At 47.1% G+C, this 27,904-nt stretch overlaps 2 protein-coding genes across 3 annotated transcripts in view; both read right to left on the bottom strand.

Annotated features, from left to right (window-relative positions):
- The window catches only part of RHEB (Ras homolog, mTORC1 binding), a gene marked incomplete at both ends in the record, with an annotated part of 31,415 nt that extends 11,604 nt beyond the window's left edge, over positions 1-19,811 (bottom strand). The window contains 3 exons of the mRNA XM_079538391.1: positions 385-452; positions 5,724-5,795; positions 19,760-19,811. Of these exons, the coding sequence (XP_079394517.1) occupies positions 385-452; positions 5,724-5,795; positions 19,760-19,811 (192 nt within the window). The remainder of the gene's footprint in view (positions 1-384; positions 453-5,723; positions 5,796-19,759) is intronic.
- A 6,720-nt stretch (positions 19,812-26,531) lies between these two features.
- Positions 26,532-27,904, bottom strand: part of PRKAG2 (protein kinase AMP-activated non-catalytic subunit gamma 2) — a gene marked incomplete at both ends in the record, with an annotated part of 186,445 nt that continues 185,072 nt past the window's right edge. For both annotated transcript variants that reach the window (XM_079538075.1, XM_079538076.1), the window contains one exon: positions 26,532-26,563. In XM_079538075.1, coding sequence (XP_079394201.1) covers positions 26,532-26,563 — 32 coding nt within the window. The remainder of the gene's footprint in view (positions 26,564-27,904) is intronic.

The following is a 27,904-nucleotide window of genomic DNA, read 5'->3' as shown; positions in this document are numbered from 1 at the left end:
AAACCAAGGTGCTGGAGCACAGAAACTAAAAAAAGTCAAGAAAAACTTCTGCGTGGCTTACTGAATTGGCATGTTCCAATTAATGAAGACTACCAGACCATAAGTATCATGCAGTTTACTTAAGAACTTTGATACACTGAAGTTAAGGGAGCTCTTTCTTTGCTTTTTTAGGCATGTGTACTTTAAGCACTAGCTACTGTTTCAATTTCAATAGAAAAAGTTACATAAACACTACACAAACACTGTTTTGGGGGAACAAAATAAAGTGGAATCATTGAAATTGAGCTTCAGCTTTGAAGACATGGTCACAATCAGGGTAGCTCTTCCCAAGCACCAACGTCTGTTGTGTTAACTCCAAAGATGCAAAGGGAGAAAGGTACTTACCTGGCCAGCAGTGTCCACCAGTTGAAGGTGATATTCTTGGCCATTTACAGTGATCAGTTTTGTAAAAGCTAGAATAAAAAACAGCAGGTACACATTTCAGAATGATGAACAAAGAAAAGACCAGAAGTCACTCATCTCTGCCACTGCTAGCTGACGGGTTAAGAACACATCAGTTACAGGCTTTAAACTAGAAGGCTGCATCAGGCTGCTGTGCTTTTAACTCGGTTGCTGTAGGTATTGAAACTTAGAAATTGACTTTAAAACCTCAAATTTCAGAAGATTCTTACAAAATGTTTTCGTTTTTTTCCTTTAGAGCTGCTTAGAAACAAAGAGTAGAAAGGCTCTACTGCTACATATCATTTCAAAGAGACTTGCAGGCATCTGTAATTTGTGGTTAACACGAGACACAAATGCAATTAACGTTAAAGCTAACTCTGAACTGCACACAGGTTATTTCCCCCAGTTTCCAAGCAGTTTAGCGAGATCGATTTCCTGGATACCAATACCACGAGGTGAATGATCTGGATTTACAAAAACCTCTTTGGGGCTAAGATACACACACAGGCTAACTGAAGAACATGCTAAACCTAAATAATGAGAATTTAGCTGAAGCTCCCCACAGTACTTGCACATTCGCCGCAGCTACCAGTCTGTTCAGTCCTTAGTCAGGAAGTACATTCGGTTCCTACGAGACGAGAACTGCTGCTCTTCCCAGGGTTTATGAAATGCCAACACACTGCAAGCTGAGGAACCTTTCTCAGTGTCTGCATTATGCAACTGCAAAAGCAAACCGTGTCAGAGCTCGTGGAGCACAACGTGCTGCTGAGTACCACGCATACCAACCAGAGCACGCAAGCTGAGCTCCAGGGCTTCATGTCGCCCTCAGCCTGAGATCATGGGGCAGCACACACATATTGGTTACGTGTGCGTTGTATACAGGTGAAGGCAGTTTTCCCAGCTGCTAATGGTCAGAGGAAGTCATTTCGTTCCTCACAATGATTACTGGGGAAATAGCCAGCAGTGCAGTGCTGTGCTGACCACAGAACGTTCATCCTCAAGCTGCAGGAGAGCTGACTCCTCTCCATCCAGCTGTGCAGTCCTCCTCCATCCAGCTGTGCCAGCTAGCTTCTGCTCACACCTCCTGACTCTTGCACAGCGTCTCCTTGAAGCTGAGCTCCACCAGCTTTCCTCCTGCCCCCAGTGCTTGCTGCTCTGTCACACACAACATGTTACCTCAAGTCACCGGGCTAGCTCCACATTGAAGACAGCCAAACCTCTTGGATTCAGCCTGCCTAAGTCACTCAAAGCATGCTCATGAAAAGGAGCAACTGAAACACAACAAAGCCACATTTTGCTGTTTGGAACAGGCTGCCCAGGGAGGTGGGGGAGTTGCTGTCCTTGAAGGTGTTCCAAAACCATGGAGATGTGGCACTGTGGGTACGGGCCAGCAGTTGAACATGGTGATCTTAGCTTGTCTTTTCCAACCTTAGTGATTTTAATGATTCTGTAAGGCAAGTGTCTACATGCACAGCACAGAGCAGCCACGCAGCTTCCATTACAGTATCAACACAAGCAGTGCGAATGAAGCTTCACAGAGAGCTCCTACCAACCATACCCCACCTGTCCCAGCACTACAGCTGTGTTAGCACCTGTGCCTGCACACTGCAGTCAGCGAGCTGCTGGAACCACGGCACAAGGTTGCAAGGTTATGAAGCAACAATGTATAATAGCTTTTTGGCTGATACAAATTGTTGTTTGAACAGATGTTAACATGCAGGGCTGCTGTATGCAGCATCAGTGCTTCAAACATGAAGGAGATACAGTGCATTACAGGTGCCAGGGCACAGCACCCTCCAGACTCCCAACAACTCCCATCCACATCAAAGCACTCTGCAATCAAAGTAGGTACAAGAGCATCATTAAGTTAATATTTAAAAAGGGACAGGGACAGATGGCAGCTCTTCTAGAAGCCCAGAATAGACCAAGCAGAAACACCATCACCATTGGTACCAAGCAATGGGTGGCAGAGCAGGGAAGGGAAGCCGTGGGGCAGTTACTGCAGGCTGGGCAAGGAGCTGCCAGCTCAGAGCAGGGACTCCCAGCGCCACGAAAGCCTCCTCCATTGGCACAAACCCACTCTGATGCAGATGTAATTGCACAGCACAGCCCCAGCAGCTGCTACAGCCAAGAAGCAGTGTGACTTGCACAGCAACTCCATGGGCTGCTGACTACTGCTTGCCTAAGATCAGTTATTTCACTGACACAAACATGAATGAGAAGATTTGCAAATGCTGCTCAAATGGCAGCTGTTGTGAAAACAAGCCACTGCGCTAAGGATTCAGAGCCAGGCACACAAACACAGACCTTCAGATCAGCAGTGCTGTTGAGCAGAGATAGGGGAGCAGTATAAAACCTTTCCCAGAGCTACTGAATGGTAAATATAACCTCCTCATGAGGGCACATCAGTTACCACCTTCCACAACCCTTTCTGACTGCCTTCAGTCCAAGTCAATGCCTATCACCAGGACAGCTTTTGCAGCAGGTGTGTAACACAGCAGAGCTACAGCCCCATGCCCAGCCCTGGAGAACACTGCTCAGCAGCAGCTTCCAAGCACAATGCTGTCACCCTTGCAAGGCTTCATGCACATGGCAGCTGAGCCTTAAGGATGCCTTTAGCCAACCATGTGAACCTATGCATTGCCTTCACAACCACTGGCGTGCCTTCAGCCCCCTTCCTTTTCTAACACCCTTTTAATGACAACTGTACCAAAAAATACTGGAGCTGTGTGCACATTCTCGTTTTCTATTCCTTCTGTCTTGAGTTCCAAATTAAGATTCTTGGCTTATCCCACTTTAAGAGTTCCAAATTCCTCTGTTTTTCCACAAAGAGCTGAGAAAGTCTGTGTCCATCCAGCTCAGTGTCCATACAGGCTCCTTCCATGTGCTCCTGCTCTGCAATGGCTTTGCTTCTCTTGCCACCATCTCCCATGTGATTGTCCCACTGGTTTCTCCACCCTGCTGCCTCACTAACAGCCACCCATCACAGCGTCACTCGTTAGGACATTAGGAAGAGGAAATTCTACTTTGTTAAGCAATTAACTCACCATCACTGCTGCCACAAAATGCTATGAGTTACCCTTCCTGATGCACAAGTTTACTGGAAGCAACTGAATTCAACGTGCTTATTAGCTTAGATAAACTAACTTTTCTGGTTCTAATGTAATAGAAGCAAAGGAAAATGCAGCACTGAAGAAGTGCTGACTTTTCTGTACATTGAGTGAAACTTGATGCAGCTCATTTTCCCTGTGCCCCTTCCAAAGGTAGAGGTTTTTTTCCACTGGAAAACAAAGCCACTAGAATACTCAGTCACATCCTTTTAGTTCAAGACTTACATTTTACACTTGTTCCTAAGAAAAAGCTTAGCTATAGTTTCCTTCCTATGCAATTTAAATTTAATTTTAAACTCCATTTTTCATGCAAGTTACAATATTTGAAGACAAAAACTGCAGACTAAGTTACCATTGGTACTACAGTTTTCTAGCCATTTATCAGTGCTGATAATATTTTGATGATTTGTCAGTTGCAATTTTCTGGAGATAAAACAGAGCTTACACAGGCCAGACCATCCTTTAGCCTACACTTAAAAAATAAGTGCTGTACCACTAGAGCACACCCAATCCCTATATCAAAGTTCAAAGTATGACAGCCCACTTTAAACCACTGCAAAAAGTCCTGGATGCCCAGGATGTGGCTCTGGTCTGGTGGTTGGCGACCCTGCACACAGGGGGCTGAAACCAGATGATCTTTGAGGTCCCTTTCAACCCAGGCCATTCTATCATTCTATGAAAAATGCAGCATTCTCAACAGACTCTTCTACAGGAACCTGGATTCTTGAACCCCCTTTGGCATCATTAACCAGATTCAAAATCACAAGTGAGTAAAACACTAAACGTTGGTTACACTGATTGTGTCTCACAACTCTGGACAGGCTCAGAAGCATACAGCTGGAGATGTCAAAAGACTTGACCCATCAAGAGTCTGCATTCATAAAAAGCACATAAAAGAAATGAAGAAAGACCATTCAGAAGAATGGTTTTATACTAGGCTTGCTGCTATTTTGATCCCCAGGGCATATCTTCTAGGTCTCACCCCTACTCCCCAGCAACAAATCTCCTGATAGAAGAAGGGCCCTTCAGTTCTACCTTTCAGAAAGCAACTTTCTCCAGCTATGCCACAGATCACAAGGCTTCCAGCAAAATAATAATGCTGCTTGTTTTCCATACAAAGGAGTCACACAAAATGATGACATTTTCAAGATGCCCCCTGCTCAGTTTTCATGGCCACAATACACTTCATATTAAGTGAGCAGTGCCAAGTAAGAGCCAAATACGTGCAGAATTCACCTACAAATGAATCATCCATCCATACATAATGAAATCCAGTGGAAAAACATAGACTCTAACCAAAACCAGGTAGAAAGTAAATCTGTATGAGGCATTTTAACATGAGTACACGTAGTTAAATGCTGCCAGTGACAGACGCACAGCTGGAGAGCACCAATTACAACCAATATATGTCTGTGGATAAGAGTTTGTAAGGAGTCAGTCTTGTAGCAATGTGCCAAAATCCTAAACCAAGACATGCAGGCACTCTCCACACTTTAGAGACAGCCTCTGACCCCCTGTCTCTTAAGTCACTCCCATACATCTACAGACATCTGCAAGTTTACTTTAAATACTTTGCATTTGTAAAGTGCAGACAATAAAAAGTTACCTGACCCAAGAGATGTTAAAATGGTGGCCCTGCATGTGGCAGGGGGGCTGGAGCTTGATGGCCCTTGAGGTCCCTTCCAACCCAAGCCATTCTATGATTCTATGGTAAGATTTAAAATAATGAAATCTAATGCATGAGACACCTTGTTTGATGCATCTCAAAACAAGCCTTGTTTACAATTCTAATAAAACACCTCATCATAATAGTGTTTGAACACTCATACATAGACTATCAGATCATTTAGGTCAAAGGAACACATTAACCAGTTTGATTTGCTAAAGCAAAGCAAGAGATTCTTCAAAAAGTAGTATCTGAGGTTCAGTTCTATCCAGTAAAATAATCCTGAGTAAAATGTGCTGATGGCCACTGACTGCTAATTACTATGATATAAATCAAAAACCTCGTTCTGCTGATTACTTTATTCCAACTTCCAGACAGGGGCTCAACATCCAGTGCATTTACCTGTTCAAGTAATGAGCTGGTATTATCACTGACATAGTAACATTACAACAAAGACTTCTGATACACTTAGTTACAGAAGAGCAGCTTATCAGTTATGTACTTACTGTTCTCTATGGTTGGATCATAGGAATCAACAAACTGTCCTTCCACAAACTGAATCGTCAGTGAAGATTTTCCTGCAAAGCAAGGAGAAGACAATTGGTACTAAAATAAGCCTTCAAGCTGTCACCCCCTTATACCTGGTAGCAGGCAGAACAACACTTTTAGATGAGGCAATATGAGCAGTGTGGTACATGTAAACTGCAGATGACAAGTGACCTATTTTAGAATTACATCCCTAAATTTAGCAACTGGGTCTCCTAAACTTTTATCAGAAATAGTGCAAAAGCTACTCAGAGTGCGTTCTGCTTCGGTTCTAATGCTGATCCAATAGCACTATTTAAATGCCTCCTCCAGTTTAAAACTAATTAAAAGCTGTAGAGCCAAACCCTCACAGAACTAAATTCAGTGAGTTGTTCTGCTCGGAAGGTTTGTCCACCCAGAAGCAAGGAAAACCAGACATCATTTTCAGTCACTGCACAGAAAACAAGGCCTTCAGACAGAACCAAATCAGTCTTGAAAGATTTTACAAGATGGTAAATGAAAGTGAGTCACATACATTGACCGTAAGAAGCAACTTTAAAGCTCTGGAAAGAAAAGACTTTTCAAAGCTTTACCATAACCTTAACACGATTTCCATTACAGCACATCTTCCACATTCGGGAACCTACCAGATCCTATTACATGCTGTTTACTGGATAAATATACCCTTATAAAGATTGCCGAGTGTGTTAGCTGCTTTTGGATGTGTACATGCTCTGTACTCCTTCATACTCCCATCAGCAAGAAACATAAACAAAGTATGACCTCAAGTTAGAATTCAGAATCGTGACCATCCTGCTCAGAAGGAGTACTTCAATGACATCATGAAGAACAGATATTTGGGACAAACTGGTTTATGGTAAAACTGCTTTCCCATATTTAACTGCTTTCGATACCGTTGTCCACTGGCAGTGCTCTGACAGTGCTCCGTTAATACACTGCAGTGGAAAAAGTTCATTCAAAAAACCAGCACACAACATTCTGAAAGTTGCTTTATTTAAAATCGAGTTCCTAGATACCTGGATATCTAGATACCTTAGATATATAGAACAGAAAACACAAGCTGACTGCCCAACACTTCTCCCCCTAAGAGAGATCCTGAACTGAAAGCCGTCGTCTGCTGCTGCGTGTGCTAAGTTTGGAAACAGAGCCCTGGGAAAGAGTCAGAGCCAACAGACAGTGCTGCATTTAACATCCAGCTGTATTAATTACTGCTTTCCTCCTAGCAGTGAAAAAGAAGGAAGCAAACAAACAAACAAGACTACAGCAATATTCCACCGCTCTCTTCCTACATCCCCAAGCTTTGTACCAAGGCTCCTCGTAACCCATCCACGTGTACCCCAGGACGATGCCTGCTGTCCTGCAGGAGCCACAGGGGAGCTCCCCAGACTTGGAGTCAGTCAAACCACATGGGTAAGAGCAGCAGCAGTGTCCTGCTAAGCCAGGGCTCCCTAAGTGGGCACCAGAAACATGAAACCCAGCTCAGTGTCGGTGCCATGTCTCAGCCCATGTCCAAGAAACACACAGGCCAATGTCAACAACAGCTTGGCTTGAACTTTGTCCCACAGGTTTTATTCCAAGCCTTTGAACTACAGAAAGAGAGGAGAATTAAGGTCACCACTGAACTCTTATCTCCTCTTTCCCCAGAAAGATCAGGCAACATTTTCAGAGAATTACAACATAAATACACGGTCTGCCAGGCATGGGCCAAGGAACTGCACGCAGCCGTGTTCTTACAGAAGGGCTGACTGCATCCCCGAGCTGCCGTGCAGGGAGGAGGGCACGGGCAGATGCTGCAATCCCACTGCACCAACACCGTAAGCATACTCCAGCATAGGATGGGCTTCCGATGTCAGGCTGCTCACACCAGCAGCAATGGCTCCATCGCTCACAGGTGCATGTCTCAGAAAAACCTCCACTCAAATATGCCCTCATTTGGAATAGACAGCAAATACTTTTCAGTTTGCTAAGCTTTTCCTCATATTATCCTCCACAATAGTACCTTTCCTGTCTTCAGGTTTTAGGGAAATAAACATCCGCTGAAACCAAAAGAAGTGCATTGAGCAGGAGCAAGGCAAAGTCCCCTGGGAGCAGCTCAAACTGACAGAGCTGTGATTTCCAGGTGAAAAAGCACTTGCTAAAATCTTACTGGAAGAAGGTTGTGGTTTAATCTTTTGAATCTCTGTTCAACACAAGAGAGTTTAAGCTTACTATGAAGAAATAAATGACAGAGACGTTAAGGTTGGAAAAGACCACTAAGACCACTAATCCAACAGTCAGCCCACCCACCATGCCCACGGACCTCAGTGCCACATCTCCATGGTTCTGGAGCACCTCCAGGGATGGTGACCCCACCACCTCCATGGGCAGCCTGTGCCACTGCAGCACCACTCTTTCCAAGAAGAAATTTTTTTTCTAATATCCAACCTGAATCTACATTGGTGCAACTAAAGACCATTACCTCTAACTCTGCACTGCATGAAGCAAAGGCAACACAGGGTGACTCTTCCAGCCACACTTGCTTACTGTAACTCAAAGCACTGGCTAGTCTGTGGCAAACAAGTGTAAGCAAAACCCTCCACACTTCCCACTTCTCCCATCCCTGAAGAAACAGGACAAAAGAGAAGAGTTTGAACTAATGGACTTACGTTACCTGGAATACAAGTCCCAGGGGACTCATAGCTCATCCAGAAGTATGGGAAGGGCTATCTACATAGATGATTCATTATTTATGATTTTATGTTAGAGTGGTAAAGAAAGGCATTTTCTACTGTCAAAACAGAAAAGCAGCAGTTTCCAGACAGAACACCATTTCAGAGAACAACCTGTCCTACTTCTGTTCACACAGCAGACCACTGGCTGAATAAAGTGAAGCACACCATGGACACTCTGATCAGTGCTATCAGAGCAAACAGCTACAAACACCATGGAATGGAATCACAGAATGGCCTGGGTTGAAAAGGACCACAGTGCTCATCCAGTTCCAACCCCCTGATGCATGCAGGGTTACCAACCAGCAGACCAGGCTGCCCAGAGCCACATCCAGCCTGGCCTTGAATGCCTGCAGGGATGGGGCATCCACAGCCTCCTTGGACAACCTGTTCCAGTGCCTCACCACCCTCTGGGGGAAAAACTTCCTCCTAATATCTACTCTAAACCTCCCCTGTCTCAGTTTAAAGCCATTCCCCCTTGTCCTATCACTATCCACCCTCATAAAAAGCTGTAACCATTGTAATTGTCAAGGCAAAACGATTGCCAGAGTTTTTCACTCATCCTTTTACTCCTTGGACAAGAACCGGGCTGTTGGGCCCACCCATAAAATCTGAGCTTTCTAACACCATGCAATTCGCCCACAACGTGAACAACTGAGTACATGTGGGCACTCAAAAGGGGACGCACCACCTCTGGGGTGCCTGCCCTCCCCTCCCCACATCCTCCTCTGTAAGACAGAAGGAAAGCCCAGCTGAAATCCTCCCAAGTGCCAGCTTCCCCCAGGAGACAGATGACGCAAGCGGCCCACCAGCAAGGCACGCAGCAGCTCCACAAGCAGGGCATTGTGCAAGCTGCAGCTGTCCCAAACTCAGCATCTCTGCGATGATGGCCATGGCGCACTCCTATCTCAGCAGGGTTTCTCAATGCAAGGCATGGGCTGCACAAGCAGTCAGAAAACAGCTGCTAGGGTTAAGAGCTGCCAACTAGCAGTTGTACTTCCCTGTTCTGGTGGGTTTTCAGATGTTTACAGATGCAGATGGTGTCTTTAACCCATCTTTTTTCACAGAAGAGCCTACTTACTTTGCTTCATTCTGAAAGACCCAGCAGCTGGCAGCACCTAATGCATCCATGCCACAAACCCAGCAATTTATGCAAGTTTGTCTCTGCGCAGAACTGCTCCTACCCACAGAGCAACCACTTGAGGTTTGATCAAAAAAAGGTTCAGTGAATTTCAGAATAAAATGCTGTCAGCCCTATCAGATTAGATAAACCCCACTACATACAAGAACTGTAGCATCTCCTGCACATTTACACTCAACTTTCTGAGCATGAGAAAGTCTTTGTGAAGCACAGGGAGGTGTTCAATTTAACTGTGAGAATTGGGATCTTCGTCTTTTTTCGAATTTGGAACACCAGTGCACAAAATGGAGACAGCAGCACTTCCCAGCTCAGCTCACAGACTTCTCAGAGCACAGTGAGGTGCAACCAGGCAGCAACAGGCACAGCAGCACTGCTCTTGGACAGAAGTCTTTTCACAAGATAGGAAGGATTGCAGAATTCATCACTAGCTCATCACTCATCTCAGACTCCATCATTAGCAGCTTTCTATGTTAATTAACATTTTATCCCCCCAGGTACTAATTATGCATAGCTGCTATTTTGCTGACCACGTCCACGCAGCTCAGTGAATCATCCTAATGACTACAGGAATGATACACCTGGGCCAGTGAAGAAGTTTCTAAACTTCTGGAGATGATACCACGAGCTGTGTTTTACTGAGACACAACTTAATTCTACTATTACTACCTTTAATCACAAAGGATTATCACTTAAACATAGCATATACATCTGCTTTGAGACATAGTTTCATTCACTTCATCATTATTTCCTTGTGACACCAACATTACAATGGGATTTTAAAATGACCCTCAGATGCTTGCAGAGAAGGATCCTGCTGGCACACGTCTCCACGGAAGTCAGAAACCTCAGGAAACATGTGTCACAAGATACAGTTTGGGTATTTTAGTGCAGTCTGGTTACCTCTGCTCCTTGCCTTTGCAGGCAGAAAAGCTGAGTGACAAATCAGGCCCAACTGTTTCAGTTTATGACACACTTAGAGAAGACTCAACTTCATACTGATTTTTTTTTTTTTTTCTTCCCCCACAAAATAAAGCTCAACTCACAGTGCTGGGCAGAAGCCAAGCCCTCCCCCTGCACACGCAGCTCAGACAGGTAATTGGGTAGCTGAATGAAGCTGACCTTTCCTTGGATCGCAGGGTACGTGTAATATGAAATGTCTTTCAAAGACACTTCCAGTACCTGTCATTGCTTCATCATTGAATCAGCTTTAAAATTCTGTCATTAGAAATGAAGACGTGTGTATCTTGCTGTAATGCATTCTCTGCATTCCTTTTTTTCCCAGCTTCAAAGTTGCAGCTTCAACACGAAGCAACTCTCAGCTCCCAGCCAGCTCTTCCTTGAAGCTCGAGGTCAGTATACTACTTCAATTACCTTTCCATACATCAGAACCATCAGGCTTAGCACTTATTAAAGAAGTGGAGCTCTAAGTCACAGCACCAGCCCTCCATCCACTGCACAGGCACCGCAGAGGCAATGACAGCACCTGTAACACAGCTGAATCCCATCAGAAGAGGGGTGGCCAACAGGGACAGGGAGGTGATTGTCCCCCTCTACTCTGCTCTTGTGAGGCCCCATCTGCAGTGCTGTGTCCAGGTCTGGAGCCCCCAGTACAAGAAAGACAGGGAGCTGTTGGAGAGGGTCCAGAGGAGAGCCACGACGATGATCAGGGGACTGGAGCACCCCTCCTATGAGGACAGGCTGACGGAGCTGGGCTTGTTCAGCATGGAGAAAAGAAGGCTGTGGGGTGACCTCATGGCAGCCTTTCAGTACCTAAAGGGAGCCTACAAATGGGAGGGGAATCAACTCTTGGAAAGGGTAGATAACAGCAGGACAAGGGGAAATGGTTTTAAGTTGAGGGAGGGGAGATTTAGGTTGGATGTCAGGGGGAAGTTCTTTACCGTGAGAGTGGTGAGGTGCTGGAACAGCTGCCCAGAGAGGCTGTGGATGCCCCGTCCCTGGAGGGGTTCAAGGCCAGGTTGGATGGGGCCCTGGGCAGCCTGGTTTAGCATTAAATGTGGAGGTTGGTGGCCCTGCATGTGGCAGGGAGATGGAGATTCCTGACCCTTGAGGTCCCTTCCAACCCAGGTCATTCTGTGATTCTGTGAATTCAGATGGAGCAGCAATGTGCTAAGTTCCATCCTTCACACCTATACAATATACCCTACCCCATAAAATATACAAAGTTGAATGAGAAAGGACTTTGTCTAGAAGGTCGACATAACAGAGCAGCCTCTATAAGCAAAGGAAAACCTGTTAACAGCAAGGAATGGTCTAAGTAATATTAGATGTTGATGTCCAGCACAGCCCCACAGGCCAGTGGGGTCACCCTGCAGCACTCCAGCACCAAGGCCACCTTCAGAGCAGAGGAGCACACATGTCCACCTTGTCAAGTCTTGCATCCCTACACAAATAACGTTCTCAAAGCATGGTGCTGGCTATTACTCCGCTATTAGCCAGTTAAATCTTAAGTTAATCCAGTTAATCATAAATTCAAGTCTAGTCTAAACAGTATCTAAGGAGCTAAGTACATGACATCCACTTGGCAGAAACGGGTAAAATCTGAACTGCTGCAGGCCAACGGGTCAAGGGCTGAGATTTCCTGTAGGTACAGCAAAGCCTCTCAGAAGCAGCTTACACCCTCAGCCTGCGTATTTGGAAAACAACCCGTCTTCACTGTTGGTTTCCACATGCTGAAAGAAGCTCCAAGTTCTCCCACGGCAGGCTGCCCTTAAAAGCCAGCTCCACAAACACTCATCCTGTGCTTTTCTCTATTCACCACCCTCCAGCTCGTACAGCCCACGCCCCAGTAAGCAGCTGAATGCCATAGCGGGATGCTCACATGATCATCTTCAGATTAAACAGAGGTATATCCAACAGTACCATCACTGTCTATAAATTATAAATGAGATAATGGCTTTTTCAGATCACAGTCTTTTTGCCCGGAAATCCTAAGAGAGAAGGCATCATCTAAGTTTTCTATAGGAACATTAAGTTGCACTTGTTCAAAGTGGTTTGCGTTGACCGAAGTCAAGCTAGCACGACATGCAGGAGCACCAGCAGCCAGCTGCACTGGGACTGCCCCACCACCACACAACTGCAGCTGAGGGAGGGCGAGCAGGAAAACACTTCATGTGTGAGACAAGCTGTATAAAGAACGTGGTTCTGAGATGGTCAGGGAGCTCAGCCTCTCTGCTCAGAGAAACAAACTTGCTTGTCTTGCATTTAAGCCATTTCTAGATTCAAGTTTACCAACCAACAACAGATTGACTAACTCCTTCCTCCAAACACAACACCTCTCTTTAGGATTCCTTCACCATGCTAAGCCACGTGGACGAAGCAAAGCACCATCACAAACACTCATCCCCCAAGGAAGCCGTGCAGAGAACAGTAGTGCCAAAAATGAAGCAGCAGTGTCAGCTGACATTCAAGCTTCCAAGCAGAAACTTCCAGACCTAATTCAAAACGATAATTCTGAAACACTATTTAGAACACCAAAACATTTGTTACTGACGGTAGACTTAAAGCAAAACATACCCCACTGCATTCACATCAAGAGCTGGACTGCTCTGTCAGTTTGCAGGACAGATTTCCTGGCATTCTCCTACATACTGTGCATCCCAGCTCTCCTTCATGTAGCAGGAGTACCTTTAGAGGAGGTCGGACATCTTGAAGGAAGTTCTGGCAATGCAATCTGACAAGCTGTTGAAGCCAGACAGATGTATCCCACTAACTCAGGAGACAATGTTGTCAAGGGACACATTAATAGCATCATTTCGTTTTGCACTGGCACATGTAGGCACCCACACACTGCAGACCACTCATGCGTTCCCGCTTTTTCCAAATTAACTTAAGGACAGTGATATAACCATTCCAGGAATATTAACCCCTCATGCATCAATGTTAGATTATAAAGATCTCACTGTTTAAAGCATTCCATAACGGGGATGAAGCATTTCTTCAGTTATCATCTATTTAAGATATGAGCACTGCAGCTCTTCTGGACGAGGCTTTTGAGCATCACACGATAGGGTGTTCTGCTCTTTAAAAGGCCTTCAGAAATCATTTATCTAGTCCTATGCCTTAAAAAAAGATTCATCTTTGGCCTTTAGCCACAAATTGTTAAGGATTTCATTCAAATTAAACAACAATAAATTTCCTCATCATGTTCTAATTCACGTAGGAATTCCCAGAAGTCCCAGCTTTCCCTGCTGCAGGACCTCCCAGCACCCACAAGCTGCTCTTCGCTTGTCCTCTCCTGGTCTTGACTGGCATTTTATGCTTAATAATCCACCACCTGCTCTGAGGAACTCACCACATCCATTTATCTACCCTTTTTCACCACCCTCATGCCACATCCTCCATGCGGCATCTACCATTTGCGTGTACACTGATGGAATTCCATATGGCGAGCTGAGGAAGAACCTGTGCATCCAAACAGGTTAAGGACTTCTGAGTCACTCCTATGCTGCCGGAGTGCTGAGCAACACCTACACCTAAATGAGGAGTCAACGGACATTTGCAGGCAATGGATATTCTGTAAAATACCCAAAGGTTTCTCTGCAAAGCAACAGAGCCTGTTGATTAGTTTCTGCAGGTTTTCAAATCAGAGAGGGAAGCGGTGATCCTGACTCCCTGGCACAGTCTGCACTTTCACCCTTGATCCACTGAGCATTTCCACAACTTCCAAGCAGACTGTATATCACTTGTAATCCTCAAATGCAGGAGATGCTTCCAGACTGAACACAACTATGAATGTTATTTTAACTGAAGGCAGCACTTGAGGTGTGGCCTCACCAGGGCTGAGTACAGAGGATGCTCACTTTCTGCTCCTGCTGGCTGCACTGTCTCTGACACAAGCCAGGATGCCATTGGTCTTCTTGGCCACCCGGGCACACTGCTGGCTCATACTTGGTCAAGCATCAGCCAACACCTCCAGGTCCATTTCTTCCACACAATCCAGCCACTCTGCCCCCAATGTTGCTTGGGGTTGTTGTGGCCAAAGTGCAGGACCCAGAACTTGGACATGATGAACTTCATCCCACTGGCCTCAGCCCAGCAAGCCAGCCTGTCCAGAAAGCCTGTCCCCATGCTTTACCTTGTTTAAGTCCTATATAAAGCATCCTTTGTTCAAACAACAATTCAGCTTCCACTGTACTTCAGAGGTCTGAAAACGAGAATTCAAACATCCCGCATTCCAGTGGGGGTCTTACAATCCAGTAAGATTAATAACCTGAGGCCCCATGCAGAGATCTGTTAGGTGACACAATGTGGACATCCTCCACATTCCTCCCACGTGCAGGACCTGCTCTATCTCTGAGAGCACCGTAACCAAAAGCCCATTTCCTGATCAGGATTGGAAGAGCAGCCACCCTTCCTCCTCCCCGCCTCCAGCTCAGGAGAGACCTTTCAGTTTCTCATGCTAGCACACTCACAACAAACTTGCTGCTCACTTCAATTACAGGCCCCAGAAAACCCAAAGTCCTCAAGCAGACAGATTTACGGCCAACAAGGGCAGCTCCGTGTTCCTACATACCGCACTGCAAGCTTGCAGCTTCTGATTTATAGTAATTTAGGCTGACAGCTGGACGGGTTCACTGGGACTCATGCAGCATTCACAACATTGGATGAAGATCCCACAGAGAAGCTGTTGAGATTTTGGACCAAACACAGAGTTAAATCGAACAGGTTCTGTAATAAATCCCTGAATGTCACCTTCAGGAGCAGCAGGAGGTTGACCACAGCCATTGGGTCACCCCGCTTTAGGCTGCTCTCCTCATTCTGGGTGTACGGTCACATCAGGCAGCACATACCGCGGAGGTGCGTGTCTCCCCAGAGCCTGTGCTTAGGGCAGTGTAATGGATCTAAAGGCAGGGCTTCGGCTTTTCATAGCTTAGAAATGGCAGGATCTACGTTTTGTTTGGTTTCCCCTGCCAACTGTAAGTCTCAGTTGAGTAATCAAGTGACAGAACGCTCCAATTGCCCAGCAAAGCCTGTGAGCGTTGCCATTACAAGAAAGCAGAGCAGGCAAGCAAAGAGTTAAGGCCAGAGCAGCGTCCTCACATAACCCCGCTGCTGCCGTTACCGCCGCTGCCATCAGATCACCGCAGAGTGCAGCAGCGCCCTGGAATGCAATGAGAGCTGCCGTGCCTGCTTCAGCCAGCAATGCTGTGCAGCTGTAAGGAGGGAAGCACTGGGAAGGTCTTCTGGCTGCTTGCTGCCTACGGCTCAGCACAAACTGCCACCGCCGGCTGCATCCCAACCCGCTCCATTTTCCTGCTCAGCCTCAACGATTCCCCACATCGCAGACATTGCTGATCCTGTAAACTCAACTGCACTGAGCCACAGTGCCCATTTCTTCGTTCCTTCTCACCTAACAGCCGTGTGCTGCCTCCCAGATCACCTCCTCCCTCTGCCCAGGAACAGAGGGACCCTCACAGGGCGCCATGCTAAGAGGCCATCTTCCACAGGAGACAGCAAAGCTTCAGCCCCATTTGACAATACAAGCCCAATATTCAAGTAACTCTTGCTCTCAAAGCCAGGAATCACTGTCAGTGATTACACGTCTGTATTAGAGATATGGCAGGTGATTCGGTTCAGCTCCAGTTTTTCTGCTACCTGCCTACAGCAAACACAGACCACGACTATTTCTGTCTGAGAAGTGCAGCACGGACCGCTTTTCACCTACACAACAGAGGAAGCTGAAAGTCACAAAGCGCTGCTTCACTGCAGAAAAGATGAAAGGTACGCAGCAGCCACCAGGAACCTGACTCCAAACTGAGCAGGGAGCACTCCCAGCTCACCTGTCTGCACCTATACAATGCAGGCTCCCAGACACCAGCAGCAATAGTCCTATCAGCTGCAAAAACACAAATGATAGCAGCCTGGCACTGAAGCAGACGATCCAAGCAGCGCCTCCCTGCTCACCTTACATCACAGAACGGTTGGGTTGGAAGGGACCTCAAAGCCCATCCAGTCTTAATGCCCACCATGGGCAGAGCTGCCCCCACCAGCTCAGGCTGTCCAGGACCCCATCCAGGTTCTAAGCCCTCAAGGATGTGGCATCCACACTTCAGCACAACACAGAGAATTCCAGCAATAAGCTCTAGTACAAAATGACCCAGGAAACCTCACTGACACAGACAGAATGCATCTTTTTCTATGAGCAAAAAAACCAGTGTGACTACAAAGCATTTTGGACAACTCCGTACTGCTTTTCAGAGTGGACAATGCTCTAAAGAAACAGTGACCATCCTGACATCAGTACCTCAGTCTTGGCTGAATCATTTCCACAGACCCCAAACATAAATAGAAATAACGAATTACGAGCAGGACACAATGAGGGCAACATGACGATTCCTTTTAGTGAAGGCTTTGTTTTATAACTTTATGAAATCATATGCTCCATCACACACAGGACAGCCTTCTTCTGGAATCAGATCTCCAGTAGCTGGTCCGCTCTGGTCCACTCTGGTCACTTCACTGACAGCAGCATTCAAAGGCAAACTCTTCCTATTAGCAAACAATCGAATTTTAAGCTAAAAATCCATCTGACTTCTATCAGAACCTTATACAGGACAAGCATGCTTACATAATGCAATGTAACTTTCTTTTTAGATCCATTCAAGCACCCAAAGTTAATGTTCCTGTGAGATTTCTGTCTAGCTTCATGCCACAACCAGTATGCTGTGTGCAAACAATTGGCCTTCCCCACCAACAGGTCCTGAAGTTCCTGGCAATGCTCCTCTGCATCTCCCTGCCCCAGGATGTAGGCTGCTGGGATCACTCCCACAGCAGAACACGCTGCTTTCACACAGGAAAGGCTGATGGCAGTGTTGAAAGATAAGGGAGTGGATTGGAACAAGCAGGCTCCTGAACCTTCCATACCAACAGCCATCAGAACAGCAGTCCCAACCTGCGCTGTCTGGCATTGCTGGGATAAGAGGATGGTTTCATACAAGGGAAAACCAAGGGCTGAGCATGAAGCCAGCGAACACTCAGAGTCGTGTCTCACAAAGCCTCGTGGGGCACGTGCCTGCCTGATGCCATGTGTGCTGCTCAGAGCCTGAGAGAGCCGCAAAGCTGTCGAATCATCAGCTGCAGGGAACAGCTCACGGCCTGAAACGTGTCAGCTCGGTTATTTCAGCACAGAACTGAACAGGGAGAAAAGGTCGCCATTTTCTAATCGTTCTCATCTCGTGCTCTATATGCAAATTACGAGATCACCCAACCCCACAGCACAGCTCACCTCAGCTTCACTCGAGCCATAGAGCTGGAAAGGTTGCACAGCGTAACAGAGCAGCAGGGTCAAAGCTAAGGTTAAGGTTAATGGCAGTTCCCTATTTATAAAAGGAAGCTCAGAAGCCTTCAGCAGCCCTTCGGATCTTGGAATTATTCCTCATCCTGATGAAAACTAGCTCTGTTCAAAGGGTGATTTTTCCCCACAAGTAATGGCCCTCATTTCCTCTTCTCTTAAAAAGAAATGGGATCCTCTCTTTTATGCAGAACTCAAGTGGTATTCCTGCCATACCAGGTCAAGACTTACTTGAAAGTCTATCTGAAGCCAAACCATACCTTTACTCTCCTGGACTTTACAAGGCATTCTCGGGTGGACAAAGGACCCAACCTTCATCTCACAGTCTATGTTTCTTGTTTTTCTGCCAGCCCTACATGATGGTACAACCAACAGCTCGTGTCTACTGCTGGAACATTTACGTAAATATTTGCCTAGAAATGTAATGCTCCCATACTTAAGAGGAGTAACTCTGCGGCTTTAACGTGTAAGATTTGTACCTAAGAACAAGCAAGGCAACAGACTTGTCAAGGTTAATAAAAGGCAAACTACTGCTTCTCTTTTCTTCCATGTGTCTACAACGACCAGCTGTCCTAATAGAACAGACCACGTCCCACAAGACCCCAAACCGCACCAGTCTCGGGAAGCTGCAGGTGAAAGAGCACAGCAGTACATCCTAACGGGCAAGAGGTAACTTTCTGCCCACCTCCATCCACATGAGCACCATCACATAAAGCATTCTGGGTCACACCAACAACGGCATTAACAGTGTCTATATGCTGTGCTGTCAGTCTCAGTGGTTTATCCGCCCCAGGACCATCCAATCTTCTGACAGCTGAAAGCCCAAAGCGCCAAATTTACAGCATTCCTCCCACCGACTCACACTGCCCATCGCTTTTCATCAGTGATCAAAGAAGAAAAGAGGAAAACGTAACAAGACAAACTCTGAGGCTGACTGTGACATGTCAGCCGCACCGTGCAAACTACAAACCTCCTGCTGGCTGCTCCCTTCCAGCACCATACAGACACAGCACCGTTTTTCCACCACCTCACCCTGAAGCCAGGCTGCCGCTATGCACACGGCATCTAAGAAACGCCGGCGCTCACGTAACTTTTTTTGATCTCGGGAAAAGAAAACGGCGTCGTTACAGGTCCTTCGTGCCGAGTGCGTGACCGCAGACAAATCACTCACTTACAGCCAAAACCCTCCTGCAGCTGAGCAGCATCTCCCTACAGCGGCTTCTTTTCCAGCCGCGCATTATCCTTAACATCGACCTACGCTTTTAAGCCCGATCGATGCCGAGAGCCGCACTACGCGGCCGCTCCGCTTCTGCCCCACGAAGCTGCAGCCGGCGGGGCCGTTCGGCAGCGCAGACTACAGGAGGAAGGCCGGCCGCTGCGGGATGCCGCAACGCTCCCGGCTTCGGACGGCACCGGGAAGTTCTCTCCTTCTCTGAGGAGAGCCGTACGCTCATCCTCCATCACCGTACGTCTACAGAGAGCGGAAAAGGGCAGAAATCGGAGCGAAGGGCACGCGGTGCGCCCTGGGCCGGGCCGTGACTGAGGGGACGCGGAACTTCACCCGCAGCCCGGAGCCCCGAGGACGCCCGGCAGCACCGAGCCAGCTCCCCGCCCCCGTCCCACCGCCCGCAGCCCCTCGCACCCCGCTCCCCCCGGCCCGTGCCGCCCCCTGGCCAATTAAGGGCAGAGGCGCACGGCGGCGCGGCCCCGGGCCCGCAGCGCTCTGCGGCGCCGCCATGGCGCCTCCCGGCCGCCTCCCGCCCGCAGCCCGGACCGCCCCGGCCCCGCACCTGCCGCCGCCGCCGCCGCCCGCTCCCCTCGGAGCCCCGCGCTCACCTACGCTCCGGTAGCCCAGGATCGCGATCTTGCGGGACTTGGACGGCGGCATCTTGTCCCCCGCCCGGCCCCGAACCACATCAAGGGCGGCGGCGGCGGATGAGGAGGAGGCGGCGGGCGGGCGGCTGTGGGAGCGCCGTCAGCCTCATGCGGCGAGGGGGAAGGGCGGCGGCGGCGACGGGCCGAGCGCGCGGGACCCGCGGCGCCTGGCGGCAACAGCGGCGGCAGCGCCCGCCCCACGTGACCGCCGGGCTCGCCGGCCCCTCACGTACCTGTGCGTCACGCGTCACAGGCCAGAGCGGCGACCTCGCCGCCGCCGCGCCGAGAGCCGGCGCCAAGCGCCGCGAGGAAAAACTCGCTGCGTCATGCCTGCCCCCTCCGCCCCGTCCCTCCGCGGCGCCGGCCGCCGATTGGGCCGCTCCGCGCGGTTAAGCGGCGGGGGTTGGCTGAGATCGGCGTTCAAAGGGAGGGGGCGGGGCTAGGGAGCTGCGCGGGAGGGGATTGGCTAGACGGGGCTTGAAAACCGCGCGTGCGTAGCAGCGCTCTTTCAGAGGGCGGTTGGGAGCGGCGCGGGGTGTGGAGTGCTTCGCGGGTCCCTGAGGGACTCGGTGCGCCTCTCGGGGCGGTGGGGTGAGGATTTCAGCTCTCTGGGGAGCCTGTACCACTGCTTGACTGCCCTCCCCGTGAAGAAGTTTTTCCTAACGTTCAACCTGAATCTCTCCAGGTGCAACTTGAGCCCTTCTCATAGAATCCCTTGGGTTGGAAGGGACCTGTGAGATCACCCAGCTGCGATGCCCTGCTGTGGGCGGTGTTGCCAAATGCTAATTCAGCTATTAGATCAGGCTGCCCACAGCCCCATCCAACCTGGCCTGTAATCCTATGGTTTACAGGATCTCCATGGCTAAGTACTGGTGACCTGGGAAACGTCACATAAGCATTGGAGAGAATGGTAGTTGGTCAGGGTGCTTTGAGCTGTGGGGTTGGATGTCGTTCCCCGATTATACAGCCAACCTGTTCCATTTCCACGCATCACGGAATAGGTTACCGCTTGCTTTTTCATCACCCTAGAGTATTCCCTTTAGGGAGAATGGTCAGGCTGAGGAAGGAAAACAGCATGTAGAAATCCTATCTTTGCATGCAGACAGGTTGTTCTGAGCTCTATGGGAGGTGTGGAGGGACAGTTCTGCCCAGGGCAGGTCACAGCATTCCCTCTGCATGGTGTGATATGTTGTGGTGCAGTAGCATCCACTGAACCTCTCTGCAGCTTTGCTGTCATCTTTGCATCTTCGCCCTCTAAACCGTGGCACTGCCTAATGTTTGTGCCATCTACCAAGCCAGCGGACTGGAAAGGCTGAGGGAGGAGCTGCAACAACATAAATGGGTCTGGAAACGTACATGAAGTTCATGGTAGCTGCACTTTCAACTTCATTATCCTTTCCTATTACTTGTCTGTAGTATTCAGGTATTCTGGCAAGCACCAATTTTTATTTTTTTTATTTCTCTGATTGTTTTTGCTTCTTCCTTGATACCCTACTTCTGTTGATTAGGCCTTTCCCCTTATTCTGTTCTCTCACTTTTTGGACCTTCGTGTATTCGTCTCATTCCTGTTAACTTCCACTTGTTCACTGCCTATAAGGAGAGCTCACTACTGCAGATTTTCTGCTCCCAACCAGCTGATGTACTTATTGCTTCTAACTGCAATGGAGATGTTCCATCCTAGGATAGTGTCCATGCTTGCTCAGCAAGTGGGGCAGGAACCCACGGCTCATCCCTTCTGGCGTGTTTTAAAATTAGGAAAAACCTACAACTTTCTTTTCTTCCACTGGTTCTTTGGAAGGAAGTGGCTATTCCCTGTGCCATCAGGAAAAACTTTGTCTTGTCTGGGCCACTTGAAATGGGCAAATGAGAAACTCTCAGACCGGCTTTGTCCTTTCTCCATGCACCGAGACTTGGTGCTATCACCAACTGGCCTTTGGGAGCAATCTGGGATGCTGCTGCTCAATCAGTAGCTTAAGCAGAGATGTTCTGGATCTGAGGAGGTATTGTTGCATTTCTCCTATTGGGAGATGAGCTGAAATGCTTCCTGTACTGCTCAGGTTGTGTCTTCCCTGCAGCAGGCTGGAGCAGCAGCATTAGCAGTAGGGCTTTTCCTTTGCCCTTCCCTAGCACTACTCCAGCATCTTCGTTCCTAGAGTGTTTGCAGGTTGTCCTGTGAACTACAAAGGAGTTCACAGAACACTGGAATGAGTTACTCACACCAGGCACCTATGCTCAGGGTGTGTTCCAAGCCAGTTCTGTACCAGATGCTCCTTCAAATCAAATGGTTGTACTGGTTATACAAAGAATACAATCATTGATAAGTTATATTCATTTTATTGTAAACATGTTACCAACAGACATGGTCAACAAATGCAACACATCAGGCATGGTCTAGGTTCCAAAACAAAAAGTGCCGGCACAAATAGAGCATGTATATGCAGCGAGATCAGGAACAGATGTTGAGGCTGAGAAACTGGAAAGCGTCTGTCTTTTGTTGCCTGTGTCTGCTTTGCTGCGATGGAGAAAAAGCTGCGATGAATTTCCTCTAGGAAACATAACCCAGCAGTTAAGTGTTTTTATGGCAATCCAGCACATACAAACCCACGAACACAGTGCTACTCAGGTTCCAAATGCAAAACACATCTGACTTGTACATTCAGTTCCTATAACAGCAATTACCAATTTAATTACCTGCTCAATCCTCTGGCAAATCAGCAGCTTCCCGAGGAGTTATTGGAACTGCACCCAATGTTAGCACTGGGTGTGCTCCTACATGTACGGCATATGCTTTGCTGCCCACTGAAGTTAGGAAGTACACGCAGTTCCATCCTGCACTTGTTCCTGGCCCCTCATGGATTTTGATAGAGATCAAATTCTCCAACATTTGTATAGAAATGCTGACAGAATAATAGTAGAAAAAACATTAAAAAGAAATAATTCTGCATTAAATGGTACCCGCAACTCCCATCACTGAGACTATTGATGTTATGGGCTTCTGCCATTCACTGCTGGCAGGGACACCCCAGGGATCAGCTTGCTGTATGTGTACCTGTCACCTCTCTGCATGCACCTCAGTGGGAATCAATGCAATCATCATGAGTGCCAATAAAGTAACACTCAAAACTGCCTTTAAATTTGGACCTGGAGTTAAGAGCAAAAAGCACTGTCTGCAGAACATTTTTTTTTTTGCATAATGCACGTGATGTGGATACAAGGGTACTATAAAACTATTCAGAATGACGTTTTCTCCTGGAGATTACCCCTAGTAAACATTTAATGTGGGAGCACATAAGGTATGAAGATTTTGAAGCAAACTGGCTGCTCCTGAGAGCTGAGCATGGAGAGCCTGCTGTTCAGCAGGATTAGGCACGCATGGTTTCACCTCTGCTTGGACCGAAACTGAATGACTCCAGCTTACCCTGAGCTCAACTGAAAGATGGCAAAGTGTGTTCTCAAAGCAGTTTTGGAACTGCTTCAGTCAGATTCCTCGCCTGCTGGGAGGACAAGAACTCGAGCCTTGGAAAGCAATGTTGGTTGTTTCTGCGTTACCCAAACATTCCCAGCAGAGCAGTATTCTGTAGGACTGGAGATGAATAGGCCTCAGACTCAACAGTTGCAATTCAGTTGCTAGTAAACAGCAAATACAGTCTGCAAGGCTTACAGACCTCAGACCTTTTAACTGAAAGGAGTCCAGAAGTAAAACAACATGAAAGTGTTTTTATCAGCCAAATGATCAATGTCAGCAAAGGACAATTTTCTGAAGTAATGAGCTCACAGCATCTCTAGATAGTGCAAAATACTGAGGGGCTGAGCTTAATTGAAAAAATAATGGCAAACATAGTTCTACAAAGACATTTCCTTATACTTAAACACATCCACAGCAGGTCAGTAGCAAACATCGTCTGATCCCTCGCAAGACCAAGAAGTACTTTAGAATAATTATCTTTTGCAGACATCTCTTGCTGGCAAGGAAACACATGGGGCAGCACAGGAATCAATCACATAGGCTTTCCCATCCGGCTGGCTGAATGGAATCCACTTCTTCAGCACCTCACCATACCTGGGAATGACAATCTATGCTATGGAATAGTCTATCAGAGCTGTAAGAGGAACTCCCTGAGATCTCCACCTGCAGCATCACCACATCTGTGTAAAGAAAGGGAATTCTGTGGTCTCAGCTCCATAGGTACCAACTGCTGTCTGGTTTTCCCTAGCGAGCTACGTGAAAGGGAAGTGTCCTACATGAAAGCTTTAGGTGCTCTGGCAACACAGCGTGGTACATGCTGCACTGCTGCCAAATCATCCCTCCTTTCTCTACCCCCATTAACTTCTATGCCTTCGTTAAGCTGATACAAGCAGTTTCCCAGCTCTGTAGTAAACCGATCTGCATTAAAATGACATGGTTGGTTTAGTTTGTGTAACAGGTACTTGTGCCAGGACAAGGAGCATGGTAAGGGAAAATGCCTTTTTGATGACACTTTTGTCACGCTTAAATTAATATTCAGAACTGAATTTCAGAAAGCAAGGGTAGAAATCCTCTGAATACAGTTTTGCATCACTGAGGAAACCAGCTTTCCATGATTCTGCTAGCTCAGTGTCCATAACACGTGCATGGCACTTGTAATAATGTTAAAACAGGGACTCTGTGCATGGCTGTTTGAAAACTGCAAATTCATTCTGCATGCTAATTTATGCAGACAGGCACAAAGCTGTCTGGATGGAATATGGCCAAAAGACTTTGTGCTAAATATAATGTAAGAAAAAAGCATCTATCAGTGGCTCAACCCTTCATTTTTTCCAGAACTACCCTAATGTAGGACTGAAAATGTTGTTCCTGCAGACTCGTGCTAGGCAGAGTGAGATAGAGTGCTGCACTTAGGCAATTCCATCCCATACCTTCTAAAGCTGTTTGTAATTCTGGTGCTGGAACAGCAAGCAGGCTTTCAAGAAGTCACACCTGTGCAGCTTGGATGGCATTTACAGGTAGTGATGACCACATGAAATTTCAATCTACCACCAATGATCCCTTTCCACACAGCTCACAAAGCACAAGAGCTGCTATTTCTGGTTTCTGTCACTCCTTTCCCCAGCAAAGACAAGCGAGCTGAGCTGCTGGTCTGTAACAGCAGCAGTGTGCAGCTGGCCCCACCAGGTGGCTGCTTTCTCAGTTTTGTGCCTCTCAGAAGCACAGGGAGCACAGCTGGCAGGTCATTAGTCAGAAAAGATGCTGGACAAGACAACGGTTTGCAATGAGAGTGTGAGAGAATAGTTTGTCCCTGTGTACAAGAATGTTTTTACACATGAAAAACATCAGTAGGAAGAAAACTTTCACACATTTTGTTCCAAAATCTCCTGCAGGAAGTGAGGTCTGAAGAAAGGGCTTTCCATTGCTCTTAAAAACCTCACACATGTCAGCAAACTGCAAATTGTTCACTTTTTGCTTCAGTGTTTATACATGGAAAAATAAAGGGTCAGCCTAGTGCCATTATTCTGGGGCCACATTCCCACTGGAAACACAGCACTGCCAGAAGCAGCACTACCTGCACCGTGCCATCAGCACAAGCTGCCTCATAAGCTGAAGGAAAATGGGAACATCGGTGTGGAGCTTACATCACCCAAAACACACATACATCATACGTGCAGAAAAACGTGGCGAGAGCCGCTAACACCAAACGGATGTTGGAGGGTTTAATTTCTTCCATCTACAATTATAAAAATCTCATCATCAAATGTTACAGTACATTTACATCAGCAAAACCCCACGGCCTTCCTCGTTCCTCGGCTTCTGTACAAATCACATACAATACAGAGTTGCATTTTAGTCGTACAGACATCATTTTACATCTTCAACACAGTGGAAAGTCTGGTTCTCTGGCACGTCCCTTCCCACACGGTGCCTGCACAGCACAGCACGGAGCACTGCTGGGATCTCCAACTCCACTCACGTGGACTGACCAACAGCCCTACAACTCCAACGTTGTAAATAATGAGAAAATCTGCCACTGGTTTGTATAACAATCAACAGTTTATTAATGGATATGGTGAAATTTTAGCTATCCACCAAAGATGTGTAAAAAATTGTCATGAAAGTAAAAATAAATAAAGCTGTTTTTAAAATCAGTCTCGTTTTACAACTCGGTTCAGAATGCGACATTTAACACAAAACTGTCATTAAAGTTTTAAAGAAGTCTACTGATATTCAAATTACAGCTTTTATGACAAGTCTAATGAGAACTGAAACTGATTTGGTTTAGGTTTAAAGACTTTCACATTCAAATACAGTGTCTCATTTAACACAATACTTCCTTTGACAGTGATGGGCAACAGTGATGACATATTGCTGTATTTTGACATAAGGCACTATGATATGAATATGCCATACACTTGCCTTATGTCACATATATCCATTGCTGACCAGTGACTTCTGTCAAATACAAAATGAAAAAGTTTCAGAATACAGTGCATTTTAATGAAGGACATCGTGTGAAGTCTTCCAGCAAATGTTCTGAAGACGTTTTGAAATACAAGCCTACATTGTAACATAAGCTTTTGTCATGCTGCTTTGTTTTTTTGCGACATCACTGGGGGGGAATAGACTCATCATCCATCACTAAGTCCCAAAACACATTCTCAACCATCCTGCTCTGTTCTATTGCAGTCACTGTTCTCCAGACAAACTTGACCCAGAAACTTTGTTCAAGTTCTCCTACAAACGTTTATACATTCACAGCAGTCATTCACTTTCATTCTCCTTTTGTTTGGCACCTGTTAACAGAAGAGGAAAGCACGTGTGATTTCCCAATGCATACAGCAGCTGCCTCACGGAACGGCACCGCTCGTTCTGAACGCTGCAAGTACTGTCTGACCACGTTACCAGAACCGTAGGACTGGACTCCATCCATAAGGAGCACGCTTCAGGACTGCTGAATGCTGACACAGGTTGAAGAAGGCCTGGAGGCCTGCCTCTAACTTCATTGGCAGGGTAATTCTCCAAGTCACAACTGCCTTTGAAGTACCGCTCCCCAAAAACGCCATGCTGCAAGCCTGTCCATCTGCCCAGGGAGCCAAGTTTAATCATCACAGTGCTCTTAAAAAGTGAGGTCATACTTGGGGAAAAAAAACCACAAGGTAGGAATTCAGTTTAACTACACTGCACTGAGTGATTTTTCTGGCTCAGGGGCAGATTCTGCTTACAGTAAGAATCCAACAGAGCTGTTCAGCAGAACCACGTAGTGCTGTGCCTCCTCTCCGAGCACTGCCTACACACTGGGCAATGAGTGACCCCTAAGGTGAGCTGGCTTCGACACCCAGCTCCAGTGAGCAGAAGCTCTTGCCAACAACTGTTTGTAATACGTCATCACAAACACTGAAAAATCCATTACATTCACCCACTTTTCACGTCACAACTGATTTCTCCTCCCCCCCCCCCCCTTCCTGCACACCTGTCAGTCAACACATTTTTCTTTCTGGTCAGTAACAGGAAAAGGGCATTTACAGGGCATGACTTACCTGGTTGTCCTCACACATCCACTGTAAGAGGTGAATCACATTCTGAACTCCACAAACTAGACCTACGTTGCAGACATCTTTACTTTGTCACCCCACATTGCTGGCAGCACAGCCCTGCCTGTGTGTTGTGCTACCTCCTGCTCTCTAGGGCTAGGCTCTTTTGTGACGCCTGATGAATCCACAGCTTTTTTGCTGGCCAAGTTTCCCATCAGATCAATGGGATACAGCAGCTCACAGAGGGATCTCATGAGAAGCTGCCACATGCTAAGCACCAGAAGCACATGACCTGGAGTATGGGAGTGGGAAACCCCCTTGTAACTCCCTCAAGGATATGCTCAGCTCTGTTTCCTCAACCTGGTATTTTGAAGGCAAAACTGTGACCTTCAGACATTTTCTGTCTGTCTTTCTCACAAAGCCAGAGGAGGACTTCGCTTTAGTCGTTGTGACACTGAAGTCATTTACACAACCAAAGTGAAGTTCCAGTTAAGAACACAGAGCAGATCAGTGACTTGGGCAAAACTAAAAAGCAACAAAACAATCCAACTAAAAGTAGCAGAAAAAATTAAATGTGCTGATAGGTTAAAGGGAACCTGATCA

The sequence above is a fragment of the Tetrao urogallus genome (assembly GCF_951394365.1).
Source record: "Tetrao urogallus genome assembly, chromosome: 7".
Lineage (NCBI taxonomy): Eukaryota > Metazoa > Chordata > Aves > Galliformes > Phasianidae > Tetrao > Tetrao urogallus.
Note: the sequence above shows the minus strand (reverse complement) of the source record. Positions and strands in the feature narration are given on the sequence as shown.